The 27,404-nt window shown below is 40.8% G+C and overlaps 1 protein-coding gene across 1 annotated transcript in view; it reads right to left on the reverse strand.

Annotated features, from left to right (window-relative positions):
• The window catches only part of LOC122787991 (homologous-pairing protein 2 homolog), a 121,148-nt gene extending 95,949 nt beyond the window's left edge, over nt 1-25,199 (reverse strand). The window contains exons 1-2 of the mRNA XM_044054918.1: nt 24,910-25,199; nt 22,633-22,733 (exon numbers count right to left, since the gene is read on the reverse strand). Coding sequence (XP_043910853.1) covers nt 22,633-22,733; nt 24,910-24,934 — 126 coding nt within the window. The 5' untranslated portion in view covers nt 24,935-25,199. The remainder of the gene's footprint in view (nt 1-22,632; nt 22,734-24,909) is intronic.
• Nucleotides 25,200-27,404: the final 2,205 nt, after the last annotated feature.

The following is a 27,404-nucleotide window of genomic DNA, read 5'->3' on the forward strand; positions in this document are numbered from 1 at the left end:
TGTGCATTTCGCACCAATATGAAGCAAAGGGGAATGGCAGCAATATAAGTAAATGGATTTAAAAATACCACACACTTGTAAAATTACGACTTACACCCATATTCAAACCCAGCAACATTCGCCTCCAACAATTCATTAACACCTACTGCCAGAGTCCGTGAAGTAGCAGCTGTATTTAGTAACTTGTCAGTTTAAAAAGGATTTCCCCTTTGTACTCCCCCTGTGCTTGCTCCCCACATCACTAATGCCACATCTTCCTCCTTAATTGGGCATGAAGCATCATTGCACGATCCCCAGTAATGTTTTATAAAGCAGTATTGCTCAATAGCTATGTAGTTTTATAAAGCATTAGTGCGCGATGGTGCACATTGCTCATCATCACTAAGCAACGCTAATACAAAAGTAGTTCAATGTATTAGCTACAACTGTATTCGGAACCAGTACCATCTGGCCCAAAAAAGGAATGCTTCACTTCATTAAGTGAATACCTGCAGGCAGAGAGTCGGTTTAGTAGGTGTATGCAACAGCAGTCAAGTCTGCCATTTGTTATTCAGTCTCTAAAATACACCTGCTACTCAGTCTGTAGCACCATCTGCTAATGCACTGATCCATTCATTTTTGAGGTCAGATGGTACTGGGTTCAAATCCAGATGTATGCAACAGTTTCAAATACTTCCTTCAACAGTAAAAAATTTTCAGATGTGCAGAATATTAACTGAATTTGAACCCCAGAGAGAGGGGTGACCACAACACAATCATGTTGTAGAGTCAACTAGACAGAATCAAGTGTGTCAAAATGACGTGCAAAATGGACAGTCATGTATGGGGCATTTTTTGAGAGATAGGTATGCTGGTAAAATGGACGTAGGTATGTCTGGGTCAGGTAGTTTGGGTAGGCAAGGAACAATTGCAGACAGACAGGACATGCAAGACAAAGACACCAGGACGGTGAAAGACACAAGAGGTGGGTGAACACCATGGTTGGGGTGAGACTGGAGACGCTGCTAACCCATGGACGTCAAGCTGGATGACAGTAAGAATCAAGTCAAAACCCACTGAACTGTCATCACTGTCACGTCACTGATAGCTGTAGTGTCGGACGTCTGCATCTCCTCGGGTTATTCAGTACAATAATGGAGAGCAGCATCTCCATCCGTCCTAGGCATGTACCAACTGTGTGGTGCACAATCCTAAGCACCAACCCTGACAGTTTATCATAGGTGATAAAATTACCACCTCCCACTGCTCCTATTGGGAACCACTGGCCTATCCTGAGGGGCAGAACTACCAAAGGGGTAATGTAGTGCAGGGGCAGCAGAAGGGGTGCTACCAGGTTGCATTCCAGACATGCTGGGCCTTTGTGCCATAGCCGGTGGAGTGGGGACAGAGGGATCCTGTGGGGCAGGGCTATCCCACTGTGCTGTGGGGAAAAAAAAATGAGAAGATAAGGGTTGGAGTGAGAGAAAAACAAAGGAGAACATTAGCAACGTCATACGTGACGTACAATGCATTGATAGAATATAGAGTCAAGTAGTGTGTTACCTTTACTTTTAAGATTACTAACTCCTAACAAAATAACTTTTGCACTGTTAAGACTAATCAGCTTGTAACAGATGCACACAATACTACAGACTAACAAGCAATCCCCGATGTGTTAATATATTACACACATGCATGTTCCAATTATACTGATTAATTTACAGCAGGCTATTGGTGTCACTGCTTTAGAAGTCTGAAGTTACATTGCAATACTGATGACAACTTAGTACAGTACTGTATACTTCGGAAAGTGTGGTTTTTGAACCCACAACCTCTGACTACTCTCTAATACTGAACTGCTGTTTTGGCCTACACACTAATGCATGCATACTTTCCTGTTACTTTTGAGAGATGCATGCTCAGTTTGATACAACTGTATAATAAACCCAAAAAGGTGTCTAATGCTACAATAATAGTGCTGTTCGGATGCATACATACCACATGCTTTTCCCATCCGTGCCAATCTAGCTGCAGGGGTTCGCGCATTCAGTTCTCAGTCTGTGATGGCTGTGGAAAAACAGAATACCATTATGAATACCAATGCTGACTATATCCAGCTTTTAACTCTTACATATAGTCTCTGTAAGTACACATCTGTGAGGTGCTCCCAGTCCTACATTCCTCGATCCAATGGTAGAGGTATCCCCTCCTCCTCATCCGCAGGCCTCTGCAGAGATTCCTACATTGCTCACCAATGCAGGAGATACTAGTAGCACTGGTCAAGGCCCAAACAAAAACTATTCCATGCCTCTGACTTGTAATCCAAGCCACAATAGCCCCTCTGCAATAGCCTGGGCCCATGTTCATTCACTACCATCTGAGCACGGAATCTCAAAACCTCTCCATGAACACCTGCCATGCCTATCACTGATCAAAACCAATGCAGAATGGATGTTTTCCTGCCAAGTGCAGGTATTGCACTTACGGAGGTGCGTACTATTTGAAAATGTTGCGCATCTCTTGCCATTGTGCAAATACAGTTCTTCAGAATATGCACTAGCAGGCATTGTGTTTGTGCGGTAGCCATACTAACTGAATATATATGATTTATGTTTGTGGCTGTCTGGGTCCTCTCTGCTACCAGAGTGGTCCATTCCTCCAGTTTGTGCACTGCCTTTCTAAGCGCAAAACAGAGGAGCATAGCCAAACTCATTTGTGCTAAGCGGCACATCACGCAAAGTGCCCCCCCCCCAAAAAAACCCTTCGAAATAATTGAAATGAGGAAAACGAAATAATTGAAATGAGGAAAATCAATGACATACACAGTAAAAAATGTTAAAATACTTGAGAAACAATGGGACAACCACGGTAAAGCACATACATTTAATAGACAGCAAACAGATAAGTGCTTTCGGAGATGCCTCCTTCATCAGATCAATAAAAACATTTAAAATCAGTCTGCATATAAATACCCTTAAAAAAACAATTACATTAATTAAAACCTTTAACCAATTAACATTTTCTAGCCTTTAAAATAGGTTTTAAAGGTATAAAACCACTTAAGCCTGGTGGAACATCAGCTCTCAAACCAGCTATCCAGTGAGTAACTTCTGTGGCATTCTTTATTTCTCCACCTCTAGGAAAAATGTGCAAAGAGTGCAGCAGCTCAACACATTAATGAATTTCCACAGCATGATTTTAAATTTATGATTTTGGATATTTATACTCCTGCACCTAGAAGTGGTGATACAAAGAATGCCATAGAAGTTAGAGAGACTCACTGGATAGCTGGTTTGAGAGCGGATGTTCCACCAGGCTTAAATGTTTTTTTTTACCTTTAAAACCTATTTTAAAGGCTAAAAAATGTTAATTGGGTTAAAGGTTTTAATTAATGCAATTGGTTTTTCAAGGGTATTCATATGCAGACCAATTTTAAATGTTTGTATTGATCCGATGAAGGAGGCATCTCCGAAAGTGCTTATCTGTTTATTGTCTATCAAATACATGTGCTTTGCCGTTGCTGTCCCATTGTTTCTCAAATATTTTAACCTGCTTTTTTCTAAATTGAGACCGATTTTCTCCTTGTTGCCGTTTGCTTACTTTACAGTAAAAAAATGTTACTACACGAGATGCCTGCATAAGTCTATATCTCAACTCTTACTCCAATGCACCTGCAGAAACGATAGGTGCCTTATCCATCTTTGCCACACACACATTTGCAGCAAAGAAATTAAGTAATTCCTCACACAAGCAAGTGCAACTGAATGTACACTGGTATCAAGGCATAAACAGTTATTTGTACATTTAATATATATGGATATACAGCAGTTAGTGATCATGCAACCTGCTACGATTCTTGCTTGCAAATATATAGCTCTGTCTTACCTTTCTGCATTTCTTGGCCATCCATCAGTTATCGGACCAGTACTCAAACATCCAGTGTGTAAGTCAGTCTATCATTTACCTATAAATTGTGTAAGAATATTAACTGCGAATACCATAACAAGCCTAGACTGCTCTTTTTTTTTTGGGGGGGGGGGCAAAGGTGAGTTCCTGTTAGGGCACCAAGGGTACTGTTCTTCCAGGGGAGGGGGGGACCAAGCTGATCTACTGCTGTGGCAAAAACAAAGGACTGTTCTTGTTACTCTCCTAGTTTTGCATCCTGCTTGTTTGATCTTGTGAGGGTTGGGAAGTCAGAAGCTGCAATGTGTCATTACTTTCTAACTTTTCTCTGTAATTATTTCCCATTACAAACGTATGGTACCGAGCTGAGGGCATGCAGTGATCAGTACTTTGGAGAGGTATGAATGTGTGAATCTTTGACGCCCGAGGCCTACTACTTGCTAATGGACATACCAGTCAAACAACACTCTGAGGTCATACGTTACGTTACTTTCTGTAAAAAATCTCCCACTTTTTCCCTGTTTACTGTACCAAGTGATGAAATACAAGGACATGCCATATGTTCAAGACCTGCCTTGCAAATGCAGCAGTTGCCACAGTTTTATTTCAGGGCTGACTGTAAAGCAAACAGTACACAGCCAATACATGGGGACATAAAAGCTCCACCTGAGTGAAGGCCAGAAGAGTTGCTGTCATGTCTCCCTGTCCACCCCATAGCACTCTACAATATCTATGTCATGCATGCTGTGAAATTAAATTTGGCCTGAAAACTCTTCTCCGTCTCGGCCTACGCCTATTGGCATCAGCAGCAACATTGCCTGCAGTTTCTAGCACAAACAAATGGATTAAAGCAGCAGCAGCTCCTAACATTCTGTGTAGACTTGTCCATACTCCACAACTTTTGAAATCCACAGGAAAAACCAGCATGGGGTCTACATGGATGTTTTACAACTTGAACAGCTCCACCAGATTAGTTGATCAGCATGCAATTCAGCTGTTTATGTTGTAATTAGCATCTCTAAAACAGGCCAAGACAGATGCAATCCATTAATAATCTACTTCATTATAAAAAGGCAAATGTGTAGCTAGCCAAATTGATGGTGAAGACACTTGCTACATGTCTGCAAGACTTCAAAGAAGTGTATTACTTCAAAAGAGCTTTACAGAGGAGTACTGAATTCCAGCAGGTATACTCCCATTCTGTTACCTACATCATGCATATGCTAGAATATATTTTTGAATAATGTGAAGCAATGCCTTTTACATTATCTGTATGCATTAGCTAGAAGTGTAATGGCAGCATGGCCTTATGTCAAACCATTTCAGAGGCAGACATGATTGACAATACATGAAAACAGAATGCTGTGTGATAAATATGCACAAATGGTTCAAGGACAGGTCCTTTGAAAGCATTTTTAGCATTACAAAGAGGTTTTATTTACAAAATGGTTTATTTGCCTGATCTTTTGTGGGTGGAGGAAGCAAAGAAATTACTTCTATTTCACAAACTAGAATGGACTGTTCTATTGGGGGGGGAGCACAGTTGAGTTGCTGCTATTGCACAAACAAGGATATGTTGTTCTTCCTACTCTTCTCGTTTTGCATCCTGCGTGCTAGTATTTTGCATCCGTAGAGGGTTATGTTTTTCCAGTGGGCAAGTCTGACTGGCTACCTTTACTGTTTTATCTGGAAACAGTCAAATTGTAATTATGTCATACTTCTGTGTATTATCATTCTATTGTCTTTTTAGGACAAAAACAATGTCAGTGAGGCAGAGACCCCTATTCAGCAATGCAGAGAACATAATTCTTGACGCTCTGCCAACATGGGGCACTTCTGCTGAAAAGGGGTCAGCCCAATATGGCACACAGGCTACAGTTCATAGGTTCATACTAGGCTATCTGCCCTAGGGCATTTACAAGCCTAGCCAGAGTGTGTTTGGCTTTCGCCACCCATTTTAAAATGAATTTTGCTATGCCCTTTTTCAAGGTTAGTATACTGTGCATCTGTTTAACAGTGACACAGAAGTGATACAATCTCCCATCCACTCATCAAGATTCCTCTTGAAGAGAGTCAATGAGGGACTCTACCTAACCTGGCCTGGGATTTTATTCCAGAGTGAAGGGAGCCTCTGGGTTATGAATCTGTCCCTCCAGCATGTCCTATTTATTTCAGTGCTGAGGTTCAAGTCTCTCGAGCGCGTAGCTCGATGGGATTTGGATTTTCTGAGGTGCAGCATATCCATTAATTCCGGGTTGGACATGGCTTTATACGTCAGGCACAGATCGCCTCTGAGCAGGCAGTATGCCACTGAGTAGAGCTGGAGTTTCTTTAACCGGGCAGCATATGGCATCTGTTTGAGCCCTTTGATCCTCTTGATGAGGTACTTTTGGGGTCTTTCCAGTTGCTGCAGGTGTCTGGTAAGGTACATCCCAAAAGGGGCATTGTACTCAATTATGGGCCTGATGAGGGATGAGTAAAGAGGCACGATGACCTCCCCTGATCTAGATGTGAATCCCTTCATGATTAGGTGGGCTATATAAAATGATTTTCTAACCACTTTGGCCACGTGGTTGTCGAATGAGAGATTGCTATCAACTTGGGTCCCCAGGTCCCTAATTACTTCTTCCGTACTTAATGGATTACCATCTATGTGGTAATTTGTGGGCACTTTGTTTTTGCCGAAGGGGATGACTATACACTTTTTCGCGTTTAGCTTGAGGCCATGGCTATGGCACCAGTTGTCTGTTTCTATGAGGCCCTTTTGTAGGATGCTTGTGTCAGCTGGAGAGTCGATTATGGCGCGCAGTTTGCAGTCATCTGTGAACTTGGTCAGCCACATTCCTTCCGTGTTGGCCTGTACCTCAGAGAAATATATACCAAACAAGAGAGGTCACAGGACTGAGCCTTGTGGGACAACACTTGTAACTGGTTTGGAGTCTGACATGGCTCCAGCAATTCTAAGCATGTGGGTTCTGTCCTTGAGCCAGTTTACAACCCATCTAGTGACATAGGGGTTTATATTTAAGCTGGTGAGCTTATCTATAATGCCCAAGTGGGGTATTGTATCGAAGGCTTTTGCGAGGTCCAGGTAGGCTGTGTGGACAACCTTCCCTCATCAATGGCCTTGGTGACCGTTTCAAAAGAAATCGACCAGGTTTAAGAGGCAGGATCTGCCCTTAAAGCCGAACTGGGTAGGATCCAGTGTCTGTAGGTCCCCAATATCTTTATTTATGAGGTCCATGATGATCCTTTCCATAGCTTTGCAGACTAGGCTAGTCAGGCTTATGGGGCGATAGTTTCCAGGATCCGTTGAGGGACCACTGTTGCTGTACGCCATATCCTGTAGTAAGGCTGAGATTGAACAGTTGTTTTATGTTTGGGTTTAGTTCTTCTTGGAGTTCATGTAGGACGCAGCCCGGGACACCATCTGGTCCCATTGATGCTGTGTTTTTTGCTTTGGAGAGGGCGTCTCTTACCTGAGCATCTGAGATGTCAGGGGGGCAGCACTCTGCTGGGATAGATATTTGCCCTTTTGGTGGGGAAGGGGGGGAGAAGTTTGCGCTGAACCTGTCAGCTAGGATGTTGGCAATGTCTGTGGGTTTGGTGTATTTTTTGTCATTTTGGACTAATTCTGAGCATATCTGGGAATTCCCACCCAGGTTTCTAACATAACTAAAGAAAGTCTTGTGATTATCCTTAGTGTCCTGTGCAATTTTTCTCTCGAAGCTGACCTTAGACGATTTTATGAGTGCCTGTAGTTTTTTGCTAATACTGATCAGAGATGCCTTCCCTTTTTGGGATTTTGCTCTATCATGTAGTAGCTTTCTCATTCTATTGTATAGTTTGTTTATGGCTGGGGTCCACCAGACAGGACGCCTGCCTTTGGAGGATTGGGTTTTGGTTTTGTTTGGGATTGCATGATCCATGCATTCCTGAAGGTGTTCATAGAATGCGTTTATAAAGGATTCTGCGGTCTGGGCCGTATTTTCCACAGGCCCGGGGGCTTTGAAGGATTCCACCTCGGTTTTGAGGAGTGTGAAATTTGCTTTAGAGAAGTTTTTCACTGTGGTTTTCTGGGCAGGGGCTAGGGTCGGGATGTGAATATCTAGTGAGATTAGTTTATGGTCTGATCTTACCAGTGAGGGATACACTTCTGGTCTGGAGCATAGAGTCCCCATGTTGGTGATGATCAGGTCCAGTACGTTTTCCCCTCTTGTGGGAGTGGTAACAAGCTGTTCCATAGCATTTGAGTTTATAAATTCTAGGAACCTTTGGGGTAGGGTGTTGGAGCTACAGTAATGCTCCCAGTCTATGTTTGGGTAGTTAAAGTCACCCAATATAATGGTGTTTGGAGAGACCTTCATATTTCCAGTGTTCTCAGGAAGGCAGAGTGGGGTTCCTGGGTTTGGGAGGGTGGTCTGTAGCAGGCTATAAACTGGAAGGCAGTTTTACCCACAGTTAGTTGCACATGGATAGTCTCCGATGCTTTGTGCTGTGCCACCAACCTGGAGGTGTGGGTATCTTTGACAAATATTGATACTCCCCCTCCTTTTGTGGGTCAGTCCAAGTTTTGGGGATGAAAAACATGGTATGAGGTATAACCTGGTAGTGCTGGGGTGCTCTCGGGAACCTTGAACCAAGTTTCTGTTACTGCACAGATATAGATATTCTCCATGCTAAGGAGAGTTTCGAGTGCATGCATCTTGAGGTTTAGACTTTTGGCACTGAGTAGCATTACTCTTAGTTTCTTATCCCTTGTGATACCTATGGAGGTGGATTTGTCTTTTGAGCCTTGCCTAAAAAAAGCACTATGGGGGTGGCAAGAACCTTTGCCAATATCCGAAAGCCCAGGGGTGACAGGTGCAAGCCATCCCTAGTGAAGCATTGTGGCTTGTCGAGCATGTCATCCCAGGCTGACAGGCATTGGATCCCCTTTGAATGACACCAATACTTAAGCCAGTTGTTGAAATTGATCATCTTGTCTTCATATTGTGGCATCATTCTTGGTGAGGGTAAGATGCTACTCAAGGTCAGGGTCATACCGGCCTGGGCTACATGCTCAGAGAGCTCCTCTATGTCTCTTTTCATGTAGTCCAGGGAGGTACGTCTCAGGTCATTCAGACCAGCATGGACAATGACGGAGTCATATTTGTACTTGCCTAGGAGTGACCCGAGTGCTTGTGTTATGTGGCAGATCCTAGCACCCGACGGGCAGCTCACCATGACCTTCTTGTTCAGCCTGGTGAGCGGGACGTCAAGTGTGCCTGACGATAGAGTCCCCTATTACAAACCTATTACAAGTGTATCAGGTGTGTTGTTTAGCCTTAAGGGCTGTGACTGTTCAGCACACTGGCTTTGTGAGCTATGTGTTGCACGTGTTTTGTTTTGGGGTAGCGGTTGCTTGGGTGTCTGCTTTGGAGGTCTCTGTTGCTTAGGCAGATTTTATTTAGAGCCTCCGAGTATGTTTTTGTGTGTTTATGTGTTTAGTTTGCTGTCGTGGTAGGTCTATGTGAGACTGGAATTGTAGTGAGTGTGGTTTCCTTCTCCTCCTGACTGGTTACGCCAGTACTGAGTTGAGAGAGCTTAGCCTCCAGTTTGGCTATATGGTTGCATCTCTCACAAGTGTTGGAATTTGTTGGGAGGAGAAGAGGGTTGTCTGTGTACATGAGGCAGCTGTAACATTGCCTCAAGATTCCCAGATTCACCAGCTGGACCGGAGAGGAGATTGACAAATGACCTTTGGACATGCTAGAATAGTATTGGGAATTCCTTTATAATTGAAAAAAGGGCCAATGGGGAACAAGGTACTCAAGGGGAGTTTGTGAGGGTGTAGTGCTTTTAATTTTTTAGTGCTGATTTATATAATTGCTTTAGTGAGCAAGTGCCAGGCTTTAGAGTAGGAATAGGGTGTTTATTATGAGAACTAGATCAGTTCTAAGGGAAAAAGTGAAGAGCAGACTTTGTGGAGCCGAGAAGGGTTTAAACCCAATAAAGCGGCGTTGCACGATGCTGCGCTATGCGCAAAATCGCACAAAGCCACGCTAAAGTGGGTTTTATACATGGGGGACTTGAAAGAGCTAGAAATTGGCCCAAAACAGCCAATAGACTACCAGATTCTTGTGCTGGGAACACTCCTCCAGGGATAGATAGGCTACTCTAAGCTCCCCACTGCCACTGGTGAACAAAGAAGCCTCCCTTTATCCAAGAAAGGAAATGGGCAAGACAGGAACTTTCCAAAAGTCCAGAATACAGCAAAGCCTGTATTTGTACTAGTCTAGGTCAGGAAAGACGGGAAACAAGGATAATTTTTTCTCTCTTTTTTTGCAAAAAAACCGCAGGAAAATGCAATAAATATGTAACACAGGCTGGTGTACTTGAGTGTGTAGCCTCAACAGGTAAATGTAAACAGGGCAAACTTTAAAAGTGCAGGTGCAAAAACAACTTTAAACAGTTTAAAACAGTTCAAGAAGCAGAAATACTTGCAGTTTAGCTAGATAGGACAGTCGCCCAGGTAGTAGCAGCAAAAAAAAAAAAAAAAACAAACACTTATCAGGTTAGCAGTCGCTCTTTTAGCCTCTCTGCTGCTAGCACCACTCTGCAGGACCACGAGGAGCTTGGCTGAGTAGTAACAAGCGCAAAAACTGCGCCCAAGTGGGTTTTATACAGGGGGACTTAAAAGAGCTAGAAACTGGCCCAAAACGGCCAATAGACTACCAGATTCTTGTGCTGGGAACACTCCTCCAGGGATAGATAGGCTGCTCTAAGCTCCCCACTGCCACTGGTGAACAAAGAAGCCTCCCTTTATCCAAGAAAGGAAATGGGCAACACAGGAACTTTTCAAAAGTCCAGAATACAGCAAAGCCTGTATTTGGACTACTCTAGGTCAGGAAAGATGGGAAACAAGGATAAATTTTTTTTTTTCTTATTTGCAGCAAAAAGCAGGAAAATGCAATAAATATACAACGCAGGCTAGCGCACGTGAGTGTGTAGCCTCAACAGGTAAATGCAACAAACAGGACAAACTTTAAAAGTGCAGGCGCAAAAACAACGTTAAACAGTTTAGTTCAAGAATGCAGAAATACTTGCAGTTTAGCCGGCAGCAGATTAACAAATTCTGTGGGTGACCACAAAAGGACCTATGAAGAAGTGTGCCACAGGGCCATTACCACTGCACAGAGGTGGGCAGCTGCCCGAGACCAAAGGGCAACTGTGGGAGGAAAACACCATCAAGTGGATTATTCATTTGTTGTTTACTGGTAACTGTGGGAGGGCCGGATAGAAAACAACCTCTTACTCCCAATGAAAAGTTCCTGGTGAATCTCTTCCAGCATGAGAGCTCACAGCAGAGTGGACGATATGTCCTTGACTTGAGTGCCACTCCTACGGAGTCCTAAGAGGAGCTTCCAGGTAGGCTTTGTTATATGACCAGCTGAATACTGTTGTAAAGTAAAACAACTGACATAAATGTTACTTCTCTCTCGCTCATGTCTTTTTTTTTTTTTTTTGAGGGGGGGGTTGAAGATTGCTAGTTATAAGCTTAGTTTGGAGAGGTCAACCACATTCTTGTTGAAAATAGAGTTAATGCAGCTAAAGGAGTACACTTATTGCCCCCCCTGTCTTACTGTTAAATATGATGATGTTGCCCTTACCTCTTGCTTAACTTCATTCAGGACAGTCAACAGGATACGCCTCCTGCAGATGGTAAGCCAAATTTATGTCAATACTGCAGATCAATTTAAGGAAACTGAAAGTGTCATCTTAGGCTTGCTGTGCATATTGCTGTACTGTCTGTAATAGTGGCAGCATGGTTAGTCGTTTAGCATACATTGCACCATAGTAGCGCAGGTATTAATGTATTCCCATGTTTCTTCCTTTTTATCACATTTGATCATGACAGTGGGTGTGTGGACCCTGTGCCTCCTAATGTCAGTGTCTCAGACAGACACTGAATATGGTGGCCAAACTGAGGTACAGTCGGGGGGGGGCTGCAGAGGCTGAATCTGACAGAGGTCAACATCCAGCCACCCCCTTCATCTTCCCCCGGACACAGCCAGTAGGCCTACGCCTACCCAGTCCATTGAGCCCACAGATATTGGGGAGGTGAAGGACAAGGACATCAGGGAAGTGCGGCTACTGCAGCTTCACTGCCTGTTGACTCTGGCCATAGCCAAACTGTGGGCAAGGTGTCACACAGGTGGGTTGATAGGGGTGCCCAGAGGGGGCCTGTTGTCCCTCCTCCCGGTGGTGCAGGTGACTCAACATATCACTTAACATATGGAGGTAAAGGCACGTTCAGTAAGGTGCTCCAGACAAATACTCAAGGTTGCAGATGTGGCATAGGCCAACATGCATGACTGCCTCTACAGTGTTGTCATTTAACTGCATCTGATAAATGATACATTGGAATGAGGGGTGTCTGATGGAATGTCTGCTGGGAAGGGAATGATGTCCTCATGGGCACTGGTTAGCCACATCTGCTGACTGCCAATGTGGCTGTGCCTGATCACATTCCTGTAGTGGCAGTATTTCCACTGCTCCGGTGAGGCTGCTGTCCACACCCAGACATGGCAGGTCATGAGGTCATGGTCGTGGGTGTTCCCATGATGGCAGCACATCCAGCAGACAGTCACGTTCAGGTAGCAGCACTGGATCTGACCCTGGGAGTGGAGGTGCCAGTTCAACTCCTGACAGAGCCAGTTCTTGTGGTCAGGGGCAGCAATGATGAACTGCCAAAGCTATCACACACAGACCACACCTGTCTGACATACCAAGACACAGAACTAGCTCTGAGCTTGGCCGTGTTCATGCAGACACTCACTATTTTCACATGGAGGACCCCTACAGACACAATTCCATGGCTCAGTCTACCCGCTTCCCTTTCCTACTCACACACTCATACACCTTGTGCGTCAGCCTTGCCACCCCCCCCCACCACAACAACCTGCACAAGTGATGTGTGCCATATCCCAGTTTCCTCTTTTGGATTCAGGGATACAAAAGCTTTATTTCTGATGCACAGGGTGCATAGCTACATTAGTGCTTAGTATATCTGCATTTGTGATATTGAAATGATACCAGTCACTTGTATTTGCCTTGCCAAGTTACAGTGGATGGCATCATCCTTTCACTGCTTTATGGTATATTCACTTGCAAGGGGTGTGAAATCACGAACCGCAACATCATTACTTTCTAACTTTTCTTTATGATTTTCCAGTACAAACATAAGGTGCACATCACAAGTCATGCCAACATTCAGATCTCAGGATTGTATGATAGTACTGTAGTAAAATCTCATCAGAACAGTAATACAGTATAATGTTCTTTTGCATGTATCTCATCAGACATATGCAGCAGCTGGACAGACCAAAGGGCTCTCTCATCAAGATAACACAGGGCCTACAAACCATGCCATGATATATGTGTATAGATTAAAAGACAACTCACTGTAATCTGTCTGGTATCTGATATGGTGACATCTGTCTGGCCTCCAAGCCAATGTCTGATCATGCCCTGGTGATATGACTGCATATGCAATACACTGATACAGCCAATGACATCAGCACTGCTTATGAGCATACGGTAATAGCACTGTTCCACATGGTGGTGTAAAATGCTCTCTGTAATGTCAAGCAACAGCTCACACACACCCACCAAGTTGAGTGCAGTGAGAACAGAATCCCTAAGTGCACAAACTACAGAAGACAGTATGTTATGTAAGTGCCATGGCACAAGTCAGATTTATACAAGACTGCAAGTAAACTTATAGTAGGTGATATCAGCAAGCCATGTGCGGGACAGTTTGGGTGGTCTGCATAGGCACACAGATTCATAGGTTCATATGATGCCAGTAGGCTAACAGCACAAGGGTGTGTAGAAGCATAACTGTGTAAAAACACAAGTACCCTTATCAAGCATAGTTGGATGTTTGAGTTTAGCAGAGCAAGGTTATGAGCACCACCAACTGGGCCTGTCCATGAGGGAGCACACAACACACTTCATTGTGTGGTCAATATATATGTGGAAACAAATACAGAGGCCACAGGGCTGTACTGCTTGTTGGGTGGGGAAGCAACACATGGATGTACTGTAAATATACGACTTGGTAAACCCATGCCCTTACTTTGCAATGTTTCCATATGTAGAGCTGTCATACTAAGTAAACTGACAACAAACACCAATAATAAAGTATCATATATACAGTTCCGTAGCACAGTAAGCAGCTGATTTGCGCAATGGTTAAAGTGTACATGCATGCAAGTTACACCAGTTTGCGTGTAGGTAAGCAGTGTGCAAACACAAGCCGCACTGCTAATGTCTGACAACCAGAATGCAACAGTGGCAAGCAACTGCTTGTATGTGCAATTATGTGTTTTTTCGCAAAAGTTAAAGTCAATGCTGGTCCAGATAGCAGGAACACATTTACAGAACTATAGCACACAGTATACACACAGTCATACATCTGACAATAAATGTGATAATACACAAATTACTCCATCACAAAAATTAATACAGTATGGAATATCTGTATTTGAACCCAGGACCATGTGTATGGCAGTTATATACTTAAACCTGTTGCCACAAGAAAGTTGAGGAAACAGTTGTCTATGTTGCACTTCCTGTAAACTGCAGTGTCACAGCAGTAAAACAAAGGCTGCACGCTGTACTAGAACCCAGTACCACCTGTATTCTACTCCAGCAAGCACATTCACTGAATTTACCTGGTTTCTATTTTGGGCTATCTGCTTCAGAGGTGGTCCGCTGCACTTTGCACAAACCAGATACACAGCCAAATCTGAAAATTATTTCCCATATCCACTGTTTACACTATGTGGCACATCACACAAAAAGTGCGATTAAAAACAAGAGCAAGACAAAAAAGTGTAGTAATGGACACAGGTATTCTCTTTACAAATCCACGACTATTTACTTGGATTACTGCACCAAGTTAAGGAAAACAAGAATAGAGAATACATGGATGCTTTATAGCTTGTTGAATAATAGTTCCTCTGTACTGAAGATAATCTGCTTATGCTGTAATTAATGCCCATGAAAAACATCTGCTGCTTTACTGAATACATCAACTCAGTAGGTGCTCATTAGTGTACAATAAGCACCTACATGCTGCTGCGTGCACCGATAAGTAATAACACTACCCGTTTACCTTATTTACGTTTCTCTATTCTTGTGACATCAAGCAAACATGCAGCTTAAAAAGTGAAGGAAAGGTTGCAGACCCTATACTAGGACCTAGAACCATCTATACTCTAGCTGTATACACACACACACACACACACACACACACACACACACACACACACAGTGACAGGAATAGTTACGTGACAAGCACGGAGAAACCTGCCATTCCTTCCTCTGTTTCCCATGGTTGCGCTATGCATCGCATAAACAAATGACAAATTTAAAAAAGAAAATTTCTTAAAGCAGACATATGATCACTTTCAGACATACATGTTCACCTCCAAGTGTAACTCAACACCTCCTTTATGTCATCATTCACTGTTGCCATCATTGAAAATGAACACTGTAGAAGTGCCAACCCAAAGTGAACATCCCTACACAGTTAATATTTTAGGATTTAGCAATTCTAATGAGTTGTGACCTCACTTGCATATTCAATGTGCTGACAGCCCTGAATCTACATGGTTGGAAAACATGTAGGCAGGGAGACTGAAGGGCAGCCAGTGTTGTACACACAAGGAAGGGTATTACTTTGCTATATATCTGCACAGAGGAATACAGGTTTTGATAGAATTTGACTGTATTCAGTCAGATACATACTGCATATGCTTACATGACAGTATGAATAGTCTGTTTCATGGAGTGTACACTTAGCTGTCTACATTAGTTACAGGTATATTCTTCATTTGGGGGTGGGGTAGCAAAGCTGCATTTAAGCTACAGCACTTGAAAAGGAATTGCTGCTATTCTTAAGCTAATTTTCTAGCATTCACCATGTCTAAATGTCATATCGTGTGTGGGGTTACATTTCACATTCAGTTCTCTACAAGCTGAGGGACTTTTACTTGCTCTTGTTTCCATGTAGACTCCTTTCCGTAGCTGTATTCAGAAAAGTTTCAAATACATGGGCAATACGAGTACGGAGTCTACACGGTTGCTTTATAGCTTGTTGAAAATCGCTCCACCATGCTGGTTTGCTTCATTAGCATACAGTTCAGCTACTTGTGTTGTAATTTGCACACCACGGATATTGCCATGTTTTCATTAAGAGTGTCACTGCTGCAGAGTTTACTGACTCTAAAAACATACTTGGCGGTGTGCGCATTGAGCTGCAATGTGCACATGGTCAGCAATGCCTGTGTAAGCTTTATTGAATCCCCCCCCCACCACCAAAGATGGTAGATTTGTAGTAATAGGCAACTAGTGGCAAGGGAGAAGAATTACACTGGCATGTATTTAAATTCCACCTAAAACTACTACGATGGAGCTTAAAAAAATTCTGGAAGAAATAAATTAGTTTTCAGCAGGGAGTATACTTTAATTTGCAACAGTGAGGATGTATCTGGGGGCATAGAAGGGAAAATATAGCAAAACAGGGTAGATATTTGAAGAAACTTATGAAAATATTTGGTATGGAGGATATGAATTCAGTAGCAGGAGTTCAGACAATTTACATATTATTCCACAAAACTGGGGTGGGCTAGGCAGAAATTTCACGGGAATATATGCATTTAATTGAAAGTTTCGATACGCATCCAATAACTATTTCAAATAACACTAGTAATAACTAAAAAATACATGGCAATGAAAAAAATGAGACACTGGCACTTCCTCTCTGTTTGATAGGTAGGGAATTTAAAGAATGTGCAGTGGGAATTAGGGAAAATAGAAATTTCTTCAGAGAATATAACTAGGAAGTGGGATAAAATGAAAGTGGAGTTTTAAAAAAGGTAGAAATTAAAAAGATATGGTTAAGAAGTGAAAAAAATTAGGAGGAACTGACAAAGGTGAAGTATTGCAGAATAGGGGAAATCTCACAGAATGAGAGAGGCAACTGCAGAATTCTGTTTTGTGTCTTTTGGCTTTTCCCGGTTAGGGGTCGCCACAGTGAAACTCTGGTCCGCTAATGATTGGCAGTAGATTTTTACGTGCCGCGCTGCCAGCCCTGACGCACAACTTTCAACGAAGGTACGCCCATTCATGCATGTCTCCACACAGAAGACGCTCTGAGAATCGAACAGGACGTAGTCATACTGTGAGGCGACAACGCTACCACAGCACCACCACCGCAGTACTAAAAAGAATATAAGGGATTACCTGGATAATATGCACAAGTTTAGAAAGATTGCAAGCATATTTTTGCTAACTCCAGAGCACAAAACCTTAGCACAGCAGCTCAGGCAACATAAAGTAGACAGAGTTGTTGTCGAGCTTAGGGAGCCTACTAACAGGGAAAATAACCAGAAATCCAGTAGGGGTATTAGAAATATTTTGGAAATTTTAAGGAGAGTCTGTATAAAAGCAGAGAGATGTAGAACTCAAGAAAAAGTGCAGATGAAAATCTTTATGGAATAATTAAATATGCCACGGAGAGAAGTAGATAAGGCTCTTAACACATAACAGAAGGAGAGAAGATACAGGAAAATCTCCTGGAATAGATGACATTCCTGTGGAAGTTAGAAGGGAAGAAAGTGATAAAGATCTGGAAGCTTTTTTTAAACAGTGTTTTACAAGAAGAAGCAACAACATCATGGAAGAAAGCTGTGGTTGATGCAATACCAGAAAACGGTAAAGGCCCATCTGGGCCAACTTCATACAGGCCCATTTCAATTCCAAATCATGATTATAAAGTGTTTATATCTATAATGGCTAAAAGAAAGGAAAAGGCAATGCCACAATTGATGGATATGGATCAATGTGGTTTTGTGGAGGTGAGGCATACATTTGACAACATTAATAGAACAATGATGAACAGAAGGAAGCAGAATGCAAAAAAATTCCATTGTTGTTGTTGGGTCTTGATGCAGAGAAAGCATTCAAAAGAGTAAGTTGGGATTTTAAGTGTATGGCAATGGAAGCATTTGCATAAGGTTAATTAGGAGGCTGTATGAGGGATCAGAAGCGGAAAGTGGGGGGGGGGGGTAGTTTGAAACAGTGAACCCAAGCAAGGGTTTCCCGTTTCCCCACTTATTTACGTTACCACTGACAGACTATAAGACTAAAATTCAAGGATACAATTAGAATGGCAACCAATAAAAAAACAGAAAAGGATATGTCAGTGTTGTGGAACAATCTGAGGCAGTTTCAAGACTTTTTGGGATACAAAATTATAAAACAAAGGCAATAGCTGTAAACGATGTACCCACACAGGAGTTGGTTCAGCAATACCCATATATGAAGTACTTAGACGTATGGGTTAGAAAAGATTCTGTCATGGCGGCTATGGATATTTGGAAAAAGACTAAAAAGATACTACAAAGACCAAGAAACTGGAAGCTTTGTTATATGGATAGTGAGAAACAAGCAAGTGAAAATTCTGAGCCCCTTTAGTTTTATACACTATATCAGACATAGATTTATCAACCAGAGGAGAAGGTGTGGATAGCAATTAATAAAGAGTTGAAGGATTTTATCAAGAGGGCAAAAGTCAAATAGGATAGGAGGATCATTCGAATAGAAGGAGGTGGTTTGGGATTACCCGATTTGAAGGGGTATTTCAGAGCTACACAGTTAAGGCTCCCATACATAGGACAAGCAGAAACCTAATTCAAAATGGGAATGAATTATGATTAAATGCGGGGGGGAGGGGGTCAAGAAACGAGGAGAGACTGGGATTTTGGAACAGAGATCCTTAAGGAGAACAATCATACAGAATATTCATAAAGTAGCAGAAAGTGTTTTTAGGAACTAAGCCAAAACAAGAACAGAAAAAGGAGAGTCTGTCTATAGGGATGATTATATTTAGGGGTACAGGAAATAGGCAAGAGGAGGTTGAAATTTACTGGAGAAAACTGGCAAAGGAATCAAGGTAATGGGAGCAAATAATTAGAGACGGGGAAAGGTAACAGAATGGGAACAGGCCAAGAATACGTGACATCAGAATATAGGAAACGAGACTGGAACAGGGGAATTCTAACTGAAGGACCAGCACTGCTAGAATTTTTAGTAAAATCTAAAACGGAAGCTGCTGTTTAAAAAAGAAAAAAAGATTAATAGGGAATATAAAATACTACATGATGGAATTAGAGGTGGTTAGAAAGAATTGGGGAGAGACTGGATAAGCATTTCACAAAGAAACAATGGAACTGTATACATATAGTTCGCAAATATGCAACAATGTCTAGATTTATGATTTTTGCTTGGGAGTGTTTCCATAGGTATTGTTATACCCCCAAGCAGACTCCACAAAGAATTTTTCCTCAGGTAGATAACAAAAATGTTGGACATATTGTTATACAGAAGAAAGAGGTAATTGGGAACATCATTTTTGGGAGTTATTCTGTCAGAAATACTGGGTGAGCAAACTGGTGTAACTAAGGATATGATTTTAGGCTGTGAGACAGAATTGGAATTGCCTGGTTATATTAAGGCTTTGCCGAGTTTAATTCTGGTGGCTGCCAAAAAAGCAATAATTAAAAAATGGAAATCAAAGTCTAAACCAAATGAAGCAGCGAATATAGTTTAAGATATAAAAAAAATGGGATATTTAGAAAAGGGTAGGAGCAAATTACATAGAAAAAATATGAGTTGTGGGAATGATACATACAGATGACAATGACTATATTAAAAGATTATATGTGGTGTACAATGTTTGTAGCCGAAAATGTCAATATGGTTTGTTTTTCTTTACATAAAAATGTATGTGTGTCATTAAGTGGTGATTTAAAAAAAGATGCTTTTCTTTAATAAAAGCATACAGTTTAGACACAGGATAATACAAGTGAAAGTATAAAATTAAAATATTAGCCATTAGCAAACAAAATAACAGATTCAAAATTCAAGGATATAACTGGTGTAGTAATCAAGAAAATTTAGCCTTACTTGCAGATCATATTTTCTACTGAATAAATCCAGAGAAATTCAGTGCTGTGTAACTAAGATCGTTTCATGCCATAATTGCGAAATTAAATTAAGATAAAATAACAGCCATAACAGTAAGCTATGCACCTATGCATGAACTTGTTCAGCAAAACCCATACCTACCATGGCATAATATGACATTTTATAAATACAGATCAAAAAAGGATTCTGTTAAGGCAAACTAAAGATATACGAGAAGACAACAATTTTAGAAACCGAAAGCTCTTAAGTTACAGATCTGGATATTAATATACAAATAAGTGAAAAATGTTTTTAGTTGTTTTAGTCTTATACACTAGTCTAGCATATTTATATTTTTATAGATATATTTTTTTTAAATCATCAAAAGGAGAAGTGGTAGATGACAATTATAGAGTTGAAAGAATCTATATGGGAGATAAGAAGTCAAAAAATAAGGTGGCCAAGTGTTATCCAATTTGAAAACGTACCTTAAAATTGGGCAATTAAGGCTCATACACACAACTAAAGCAGGTGGTCATAAATCAAAGTGGATCTATATAATGATGAAACAGAACAGATGGTGTTTAAGAGACAAAAATAATATATTCAGAAAGCAATCTAATAAACTAACCCAGTACAGGAATACACTAAGGAGATCTTACTGATAGGTTTGAGGGTTTGAGAGAGGCTGGAACTTACCGCAAAAAATTAGCAAAGTACTCAAGGTACTGGAAACAACTCAAAAGAGAAAGGTAAAGTGGGATGAGGCTAAGCAGGAGTTAGACTACAGGTTAGAAATTTCCAGATAATATAGTGCAAGTAAAAAGAAAGGGGAAAGCTATTGTCTAACTGCGTAAATCTGAGTAAATCACTTAACCAGACACAGGCTCCAGGCAGAGTCTGAAAATTGTCCACATAATTGAAAGACTAGCTCTGCTACAGCTTTTTTGACTCCAGAACAGAAAATGATGCTAAAAAGGGATAATCTGTGGAATGGATAAAATATAGCATACTAACTACAAAAAACAATTAGGAGTTTAGAAGAGACAGGGAAGAGAGAGGACAAAGGCAAATTACAAAGAAAAAAAATGAGAGCCCTACCAGTGTCTTCCAAAGTATGTAACATCAAGAAAGTTCAGGATTTCTGCATGTTATAAGTGTCTGCATAGTTATTTCTATACCCCAATTAGATATCAGAGACTTTTTCCTAAGGAAGACGGTAAATGTTTGAGAATTGTTGAGGAAAATATGGGAGCAATGTAAAAAGTTAAATTTAAAAAATTGGTATGGTCCGGAGTACTTTCACAGAAATGGGGGGAACAAATGGCAGTAACTAAAGAAATTATTCTTAAGATCTGGGATACAAGGAGCCCAATAGTCTAGCCATAATAAGTTCAATGCTACCGAAAAAAAATGAATTACCAGTACTAGAAAAATGGAATCAAAATTTAAACCAACTTTACTAGAGACTTTGAATATTGTAAAGAACTTGTAGTAAGATCTTTAGAAAAAGAAAGGAATAGACTTTATAGAAATGTAATATTGGATCCATGCAGAATAATGATCAGGAGGAGGAGTGAGATTTAATGTAAGTGAGGAATTGAACCATTTATGTAATGTTGGAGTAGATAAATAGTAAACTTCCAGAACACGAAATGCAGTCTAGCATCACGCCAGAAGAAAAAGCAGTGTTCTTAGCACAGAAATCATAACACAGAAAAGCCAAAAGGAATGACAAACTCCTGATTCCACAAACAAAATAAATAAATCAGGTACAATGCTAAATGTAACTTAATATTACCAAAACCTCCCAATACACATCTACAACTTTCACACACACAATGCGTTTTTACAAGGAGTACCTCTTATGCCTACCTTCCTCTTAAATTGCACTCAACATAATTTCTATCTGCCCCATCAAGTCCACGCAAAAGGTCTGGTCTTTCAAACTCCCACCGCAATGGAAGAGGCTGTGAAAGGCCTGAATCTAATATGAGACATCAACAAAACCTACTAGAGGCGCAGGTTTGTCTCCCTGAGGCTGCCCAGTCTCTGGAATACACTTCCCATACACGTCAGAGTACCTCGCCGACCCTCATCAAGTGTAACCTTGATGAGTAAATGGGAAACCACAAATTTGTGCCAGGGCTTCCACCTTGACAGGGGCAACAAGTGCTGACTGAGGTTTCTTTTTGGGATAAACTCTTGGCTAGGCTTGTAAGGGCCCCAGGACCATTAGCCTAGTAACCTCTTATGATCCTATGAGCAAGTGACACTAAATGTCTTGTAACATGATGGGATTCCTTAATACACCTCAGACCGGTTGTAAAATCTAAAAGGTAATACTGCTTACGAATGAGAACGAGGGAAGCAATCACCTTTACCGGTCACAAAACTGCATCTTGATTTTGCAACTGCATCCTTCATCAGGCCTACAGAAGTTTACTTCACTGACCAACTTCAATTGTTTTCTACAAGGGCCTAACGAGAAAGTTCTTATTCTCAAGAAGTGTGTGTGTATATATATATATATATTATATATATATATATATATACACACACACATACATACATACACACACACACACACACATATATATATATAAATAATACACACACACACACACACAATAAAAACTACAAAGTTGTTAAAAAATCAGAAACACTGCACTTACTGTAAAAAGTGGTAAATATGTATTGCAGCATGGAAAAAGTCTGAATAATTCTTACTGTCTTCCCTAGTCCATGTTCCTTCTGTAGGTTTCCAAACACATCTTGCGCACTGTACGGTCTGTTCTGCTCATTTAAATACTTCAGAATAATACCTGAAGCTGAAAATAGTAAATACAGAAATAAACAAACAAGTCCACTAATGGCAATAGTATTCAAAGAAACAGATTAATGTTTAAAATGTTGCACAGCCTTTTTAAAAGGACAGGAGTCTAGTATGCAAATACATATACACAGCAAAGCAGTAAAATAAAGTAATTCTCGGGGGGGGGGGGGGCACTAACATGACCGATAAGGAGCAAAGCATGCTATCAGGTATGCAACTAATGTCATTCATACAAAAATAATAAAAAAGCAGACAGGTATACCGATGCTCTCAATTCTCCCTGAAATTGATAAACACTGCATATTCAAGGGAGGTTGGTAAAACACAAGACAGGGGAAACTAATTTATATTATGTAATTATGCACTTGGTCCACATCCACCTTTGTTATCACTAAACTCTACACAATCAAGGTTAGTTACAACCGACCAAAGTTCCTAGTAAATGAAAAATGGCTGTGTACGAGAGTAAGTAAAATGCACAGCCCACATTTCTGTTCAAATTGAAGGCAGCGAAAAGTATTGAAACAGAAGGCACCTTGATGGCTCCTGATTCAGCCAACCTTCCCAAAGATGCTCTTTGTGTGATGCTCAGGTTCCTTCTTTTTTTGCCCTTAACTTTCTTAGGCTTATATACAAAACTAGAAAACAGTGCAACTAACAGTGTGCCTTTGAACTACAGGACTAACAAGCAATCTTATCTAAATGTCACAAGGCAAAGCATGTAAATGAGTAAGCACTGAAAAGTTTGAGAATATCAAAACAATGCAAACAAATCAAAATTTAGACTAGGGTGTGTAACTACTGAATAAAGTAAACAAGACAGCATGATATAAAACTTTTACAAAACACAGATTACAACTACAGCAAAACATGTTACCCAATTAGCCACTATATAACAAGATGGGCAAAGGGAAAGTTTGGCAGAATGTCACAAAGCAGACCCCCACTCCCACCCTGACTTCTGGGTCTAGAAATCCTACTCACACACATTAAAGATGCTGAAAGCTTTGAAATGAATGACTGTAGGTTAAGAAAATCATTCATATACAAATTGTGTAGGAAACCATCACAGCCTTGGTCTAGCTCAGGCACATAAAGTTGCTACATGCAAATGTACACACTAAACATGAGATTAGGGGCTAAACTGTACAACTCAGCAGAAACCCTTCTAATAGAATGTTAACTTATTATGCAGTATGTATTGTCATATTTAATTGTACCACTATCTGTTCCACAAGTGTCTAAACCTGAATCATTCAACAAATGAATGAATAAGCCACTGTAAACCAGTAAGCTACAGTTAAGCAGATAATAGATCTCGTCAACATGAGGAACATTTTTTAAAGCAAGCTTGACACACAGCAATTAGTTGTCTTCTTTGACATGGGAGGATAATAAATGTCCTCCTATATGCACCCCCCCCCCCCCCCAACTGTCACTACCTCACAGAACACTTAACCCTACCATATAAATCGTATTCAAAAGTTCTGCAACCGGCAGCCGGCTACATCAAATTATGAAATTACAAAATTTAGTTAGAACATGATGGATGAACTACTTCTGCACTGGTCACAGCCTCGGAATATTACTACTGCTAATGACAGACTGGGTATACAAATCCAGGCACGACGTTTCACCAACAAATACAGCACAAAGTCGCTCTTCGTACTGAACTAAGGACACATGGTGAGTCACAATGAAAGATGGCACGTCAGTGGCACATTTCCACAGTTGAAATCCTTCTCTTAAGAATCAGGTCTGTGCCCAAAAAACCCTTCTCTTAAGAATCAGGTCTGTGCCCAAGATCAGAAATGTTCTTCAAACACAGGTACTATTCACTTAGAAGTCTGTTAGAATAAAAAAAAGGACTTAAGTGCACTGTCTGAAGAGTAGGAAGTCTGTAGTTGTAATAATTATTACTGTTTACTCGCTATTCACGATGTGGCCACGAAAATTATATGTTTTAACATAAACAGGGCAAATTTTAAACACAAAACCAAGAACACCATGAGAAGTATGCCAGCAATCCGATAGCCTGTTTCCAATCTTCTCAAAAACGGGCTGCTTTACGTCTGCCACCAGACAGCCAACAAAATACAGAAGGAATAAAACGGATTATCAACAGGTTACTAAAACAGTTAGTTTTCTACAGCTCTGCACTTCATAATCACCTGAAGCGTCTTTGGATTTACTCATGATTCTACTCAATAACAGAAAGCTGTCCAAGTCAGTCTGTCAACATATATCACAATACTTTTCTCTTTTCTTACAGTATTCCGTTAGCCATAGACAAACGGCTCTCCTACAAAAGCAACAGTCTTACAACATTGCAAGAATAAACACAAATGACACCCTCACATCAACCCTCTGAGATGAAAACTTTGCAGTCTTTTAATTTACTTAAACAATTCCCGCGCAGCATAATGCTAATCTCACGAGAGAAAACTTGCATTTTTTTTTCCCCGAGACACGCAAAGGGGGGGTCTAATTGTTGACATCACGTGATATGTAAGGATGGTACGCATATAGGTTTGGTGATTAGGGCATAATGCATAACTATGCGTACTTGTCAACTGTTCAGATTTTTAGTTCATTTTTAGGTCGGTTTCTCGTAAGATGTGTGATTTTCCTCGCAAATTATTGAGGAGTGAAGTAATTAAATAATGAAAGACATGCGAGTTTCAGAGTTAATATAATTCAGAGAATGCATAGTGACTAAGTTTGCCACCTTTTCAAATGGCCAAAGTGGTACATTTTCGGGACACACATCAGATTTTGCAGGCCGACACATACCCACGGTCAGTACAAAGAATAGAACTTTACTTTTTTGCCTAAATAAAAGCTTATTCTTGTAGCAGTTTAGTTGCTTATTCTGTTTCTTGTAACATTTAGGTATTTTAGATACAGAAATAACTATTTTATGCAACTATTACATAAAATATGGGACATAATTATGTCCTACAATCTCAGGACATTTGCCATTTTTAATATTATTTGTCAGGACACAACTGCCCAAAGAGGGACTGTCCCTTGTAAAGTGGGACAGGTGGTAACCCTAATAGTGACACAAAAATTGTTATTCTAGCAATTTTCCATGTTTGTAAGAAAAATATTTAAAATCTGTCCTATGTTTGGGCCTTTGCTCCACCCATAATTTTAGCTTTTTCTCCAGACTTCTTAAACTAAGAGGTTGGGAAGTCAGTAATTAAGTAATGGTTTACTCCATCCTTCCACAACACCTTTTCCGGTGAAATTGAAGTGTATTAACCCACCTCCTAGTTCGTGCAGGAATGGGCGTGCCCGCCGTGATTGACATACCAGAGGGCTGGTATTAACAACGGCAATGTGCTGTGATTGACACGCAATGCAAATGTAACGGTCAAATAAATAAGTGCAAATAGTAAATATGTAAATGGTAAACAGGTCAAATAAGCACACAAGTAATATAGGACGCTTTTCTTAAAATGTTTTCATTCCTTTTAGTCAGAAACGCCAGACTGAACTGGCTGAACATCTCACAGTTGTCTATTAATTTAGCTTAAACTGGAACAAATGCAGGCAGATGATGGTAGATGGATATCAGTACGGCAGTCTACAGGGAGATAAGACTGCGGTTGTGTGTGGGAGCAGGGCCAGTTGTTTACTCATACAACTGTTTTTCTCAGAAACTAGAGAAAAGATCTTTTTTCTGAATTGTTCAGTTTCTTGGCTTAAGATGATAACGAGTGTTCTCTACTCATCTGCAAGGAATATTGAGCGTCCTTTATTACTTATGCTTATTTGACCTGTTTACCATTTAATACTAATACTTAATAATCAAATACTATAATGTTTAACAGGCACACTCATTCTGGTGCCCAGTTATCTAGACGAGTATATGTGGAGATTGAAGTACAGACATGTATCAAGCGATGGGCGTAGTAGTCAACATGCTCTGCGCAGTGGGCGTAGTAGTCAGCATGCTCACAGGCGGGATTTGGGAGGGACTTGCTACTGTGCATCTGGTGAGTTAATACACTTCAATTTTGCCCCTTTTCCTATATGAGGTCGGGGTGTCACTCAGTGGCAATCATATAAGAGCCAACGTTTACACCGCTGGGTGGATTATTCTGTGGCGGTTTTTCTTCTACACCACACACGAACACACACTGCCAATTTAGTGTCCGATCCACCCATTGCATGTCTTTGGAATGGAATGTGGGAGGAAACCGGAGCACTCGGAGTAAACCCACATGAGCAGATGCAGACTTCGTACAGAAGACAACTGGGTGCGGTAACAATGCAGTCCACTGCAGCAGTGGGCTGCCTATGTAGCAACTTTCTAAATCAATATTTAAAAGCTGCCCCTGTATCCCACAATTATTTTTTCGCTTTGTCCTTGGTATTTTTTCGCTTTGTCCTTGGTCCTTGACTTAAGAGGTTGAGAGGTATGTCGCCAGAATTACAAGACCTGGCACTAAATCAGGGTTGCTACCTTTTCAAATGTCCAAAGTATGACATTTTTGGTACAGACATTAGATTTTGCAGGCCGAAAAATACCCACGGCCAGTACAAAGGACAAAACTTCACTTTTTTGCCTAAATAAAAGCTTATTCTTGTAGCATTTTAGTTGCTTATTCTGTTTCTTATAATTTTTAGGTGTTTCAGATACAGAATAACTGTTTTA

The sequence above is a fragment of the Protopterus annectens genome, chromosome 13.part0 (assembly GCF_019279795.1).
Source record: "Protopterus annectens isolate FY-2018-M chromosome 13.part0, PAN1.0, whole genome shotgun sequence".
Lineage (NCBI taxonomy): Eukaryota > Metazoa > Chordata > Ceratodontiformes > Protopteridae > Protopterus > Protopterus annectens.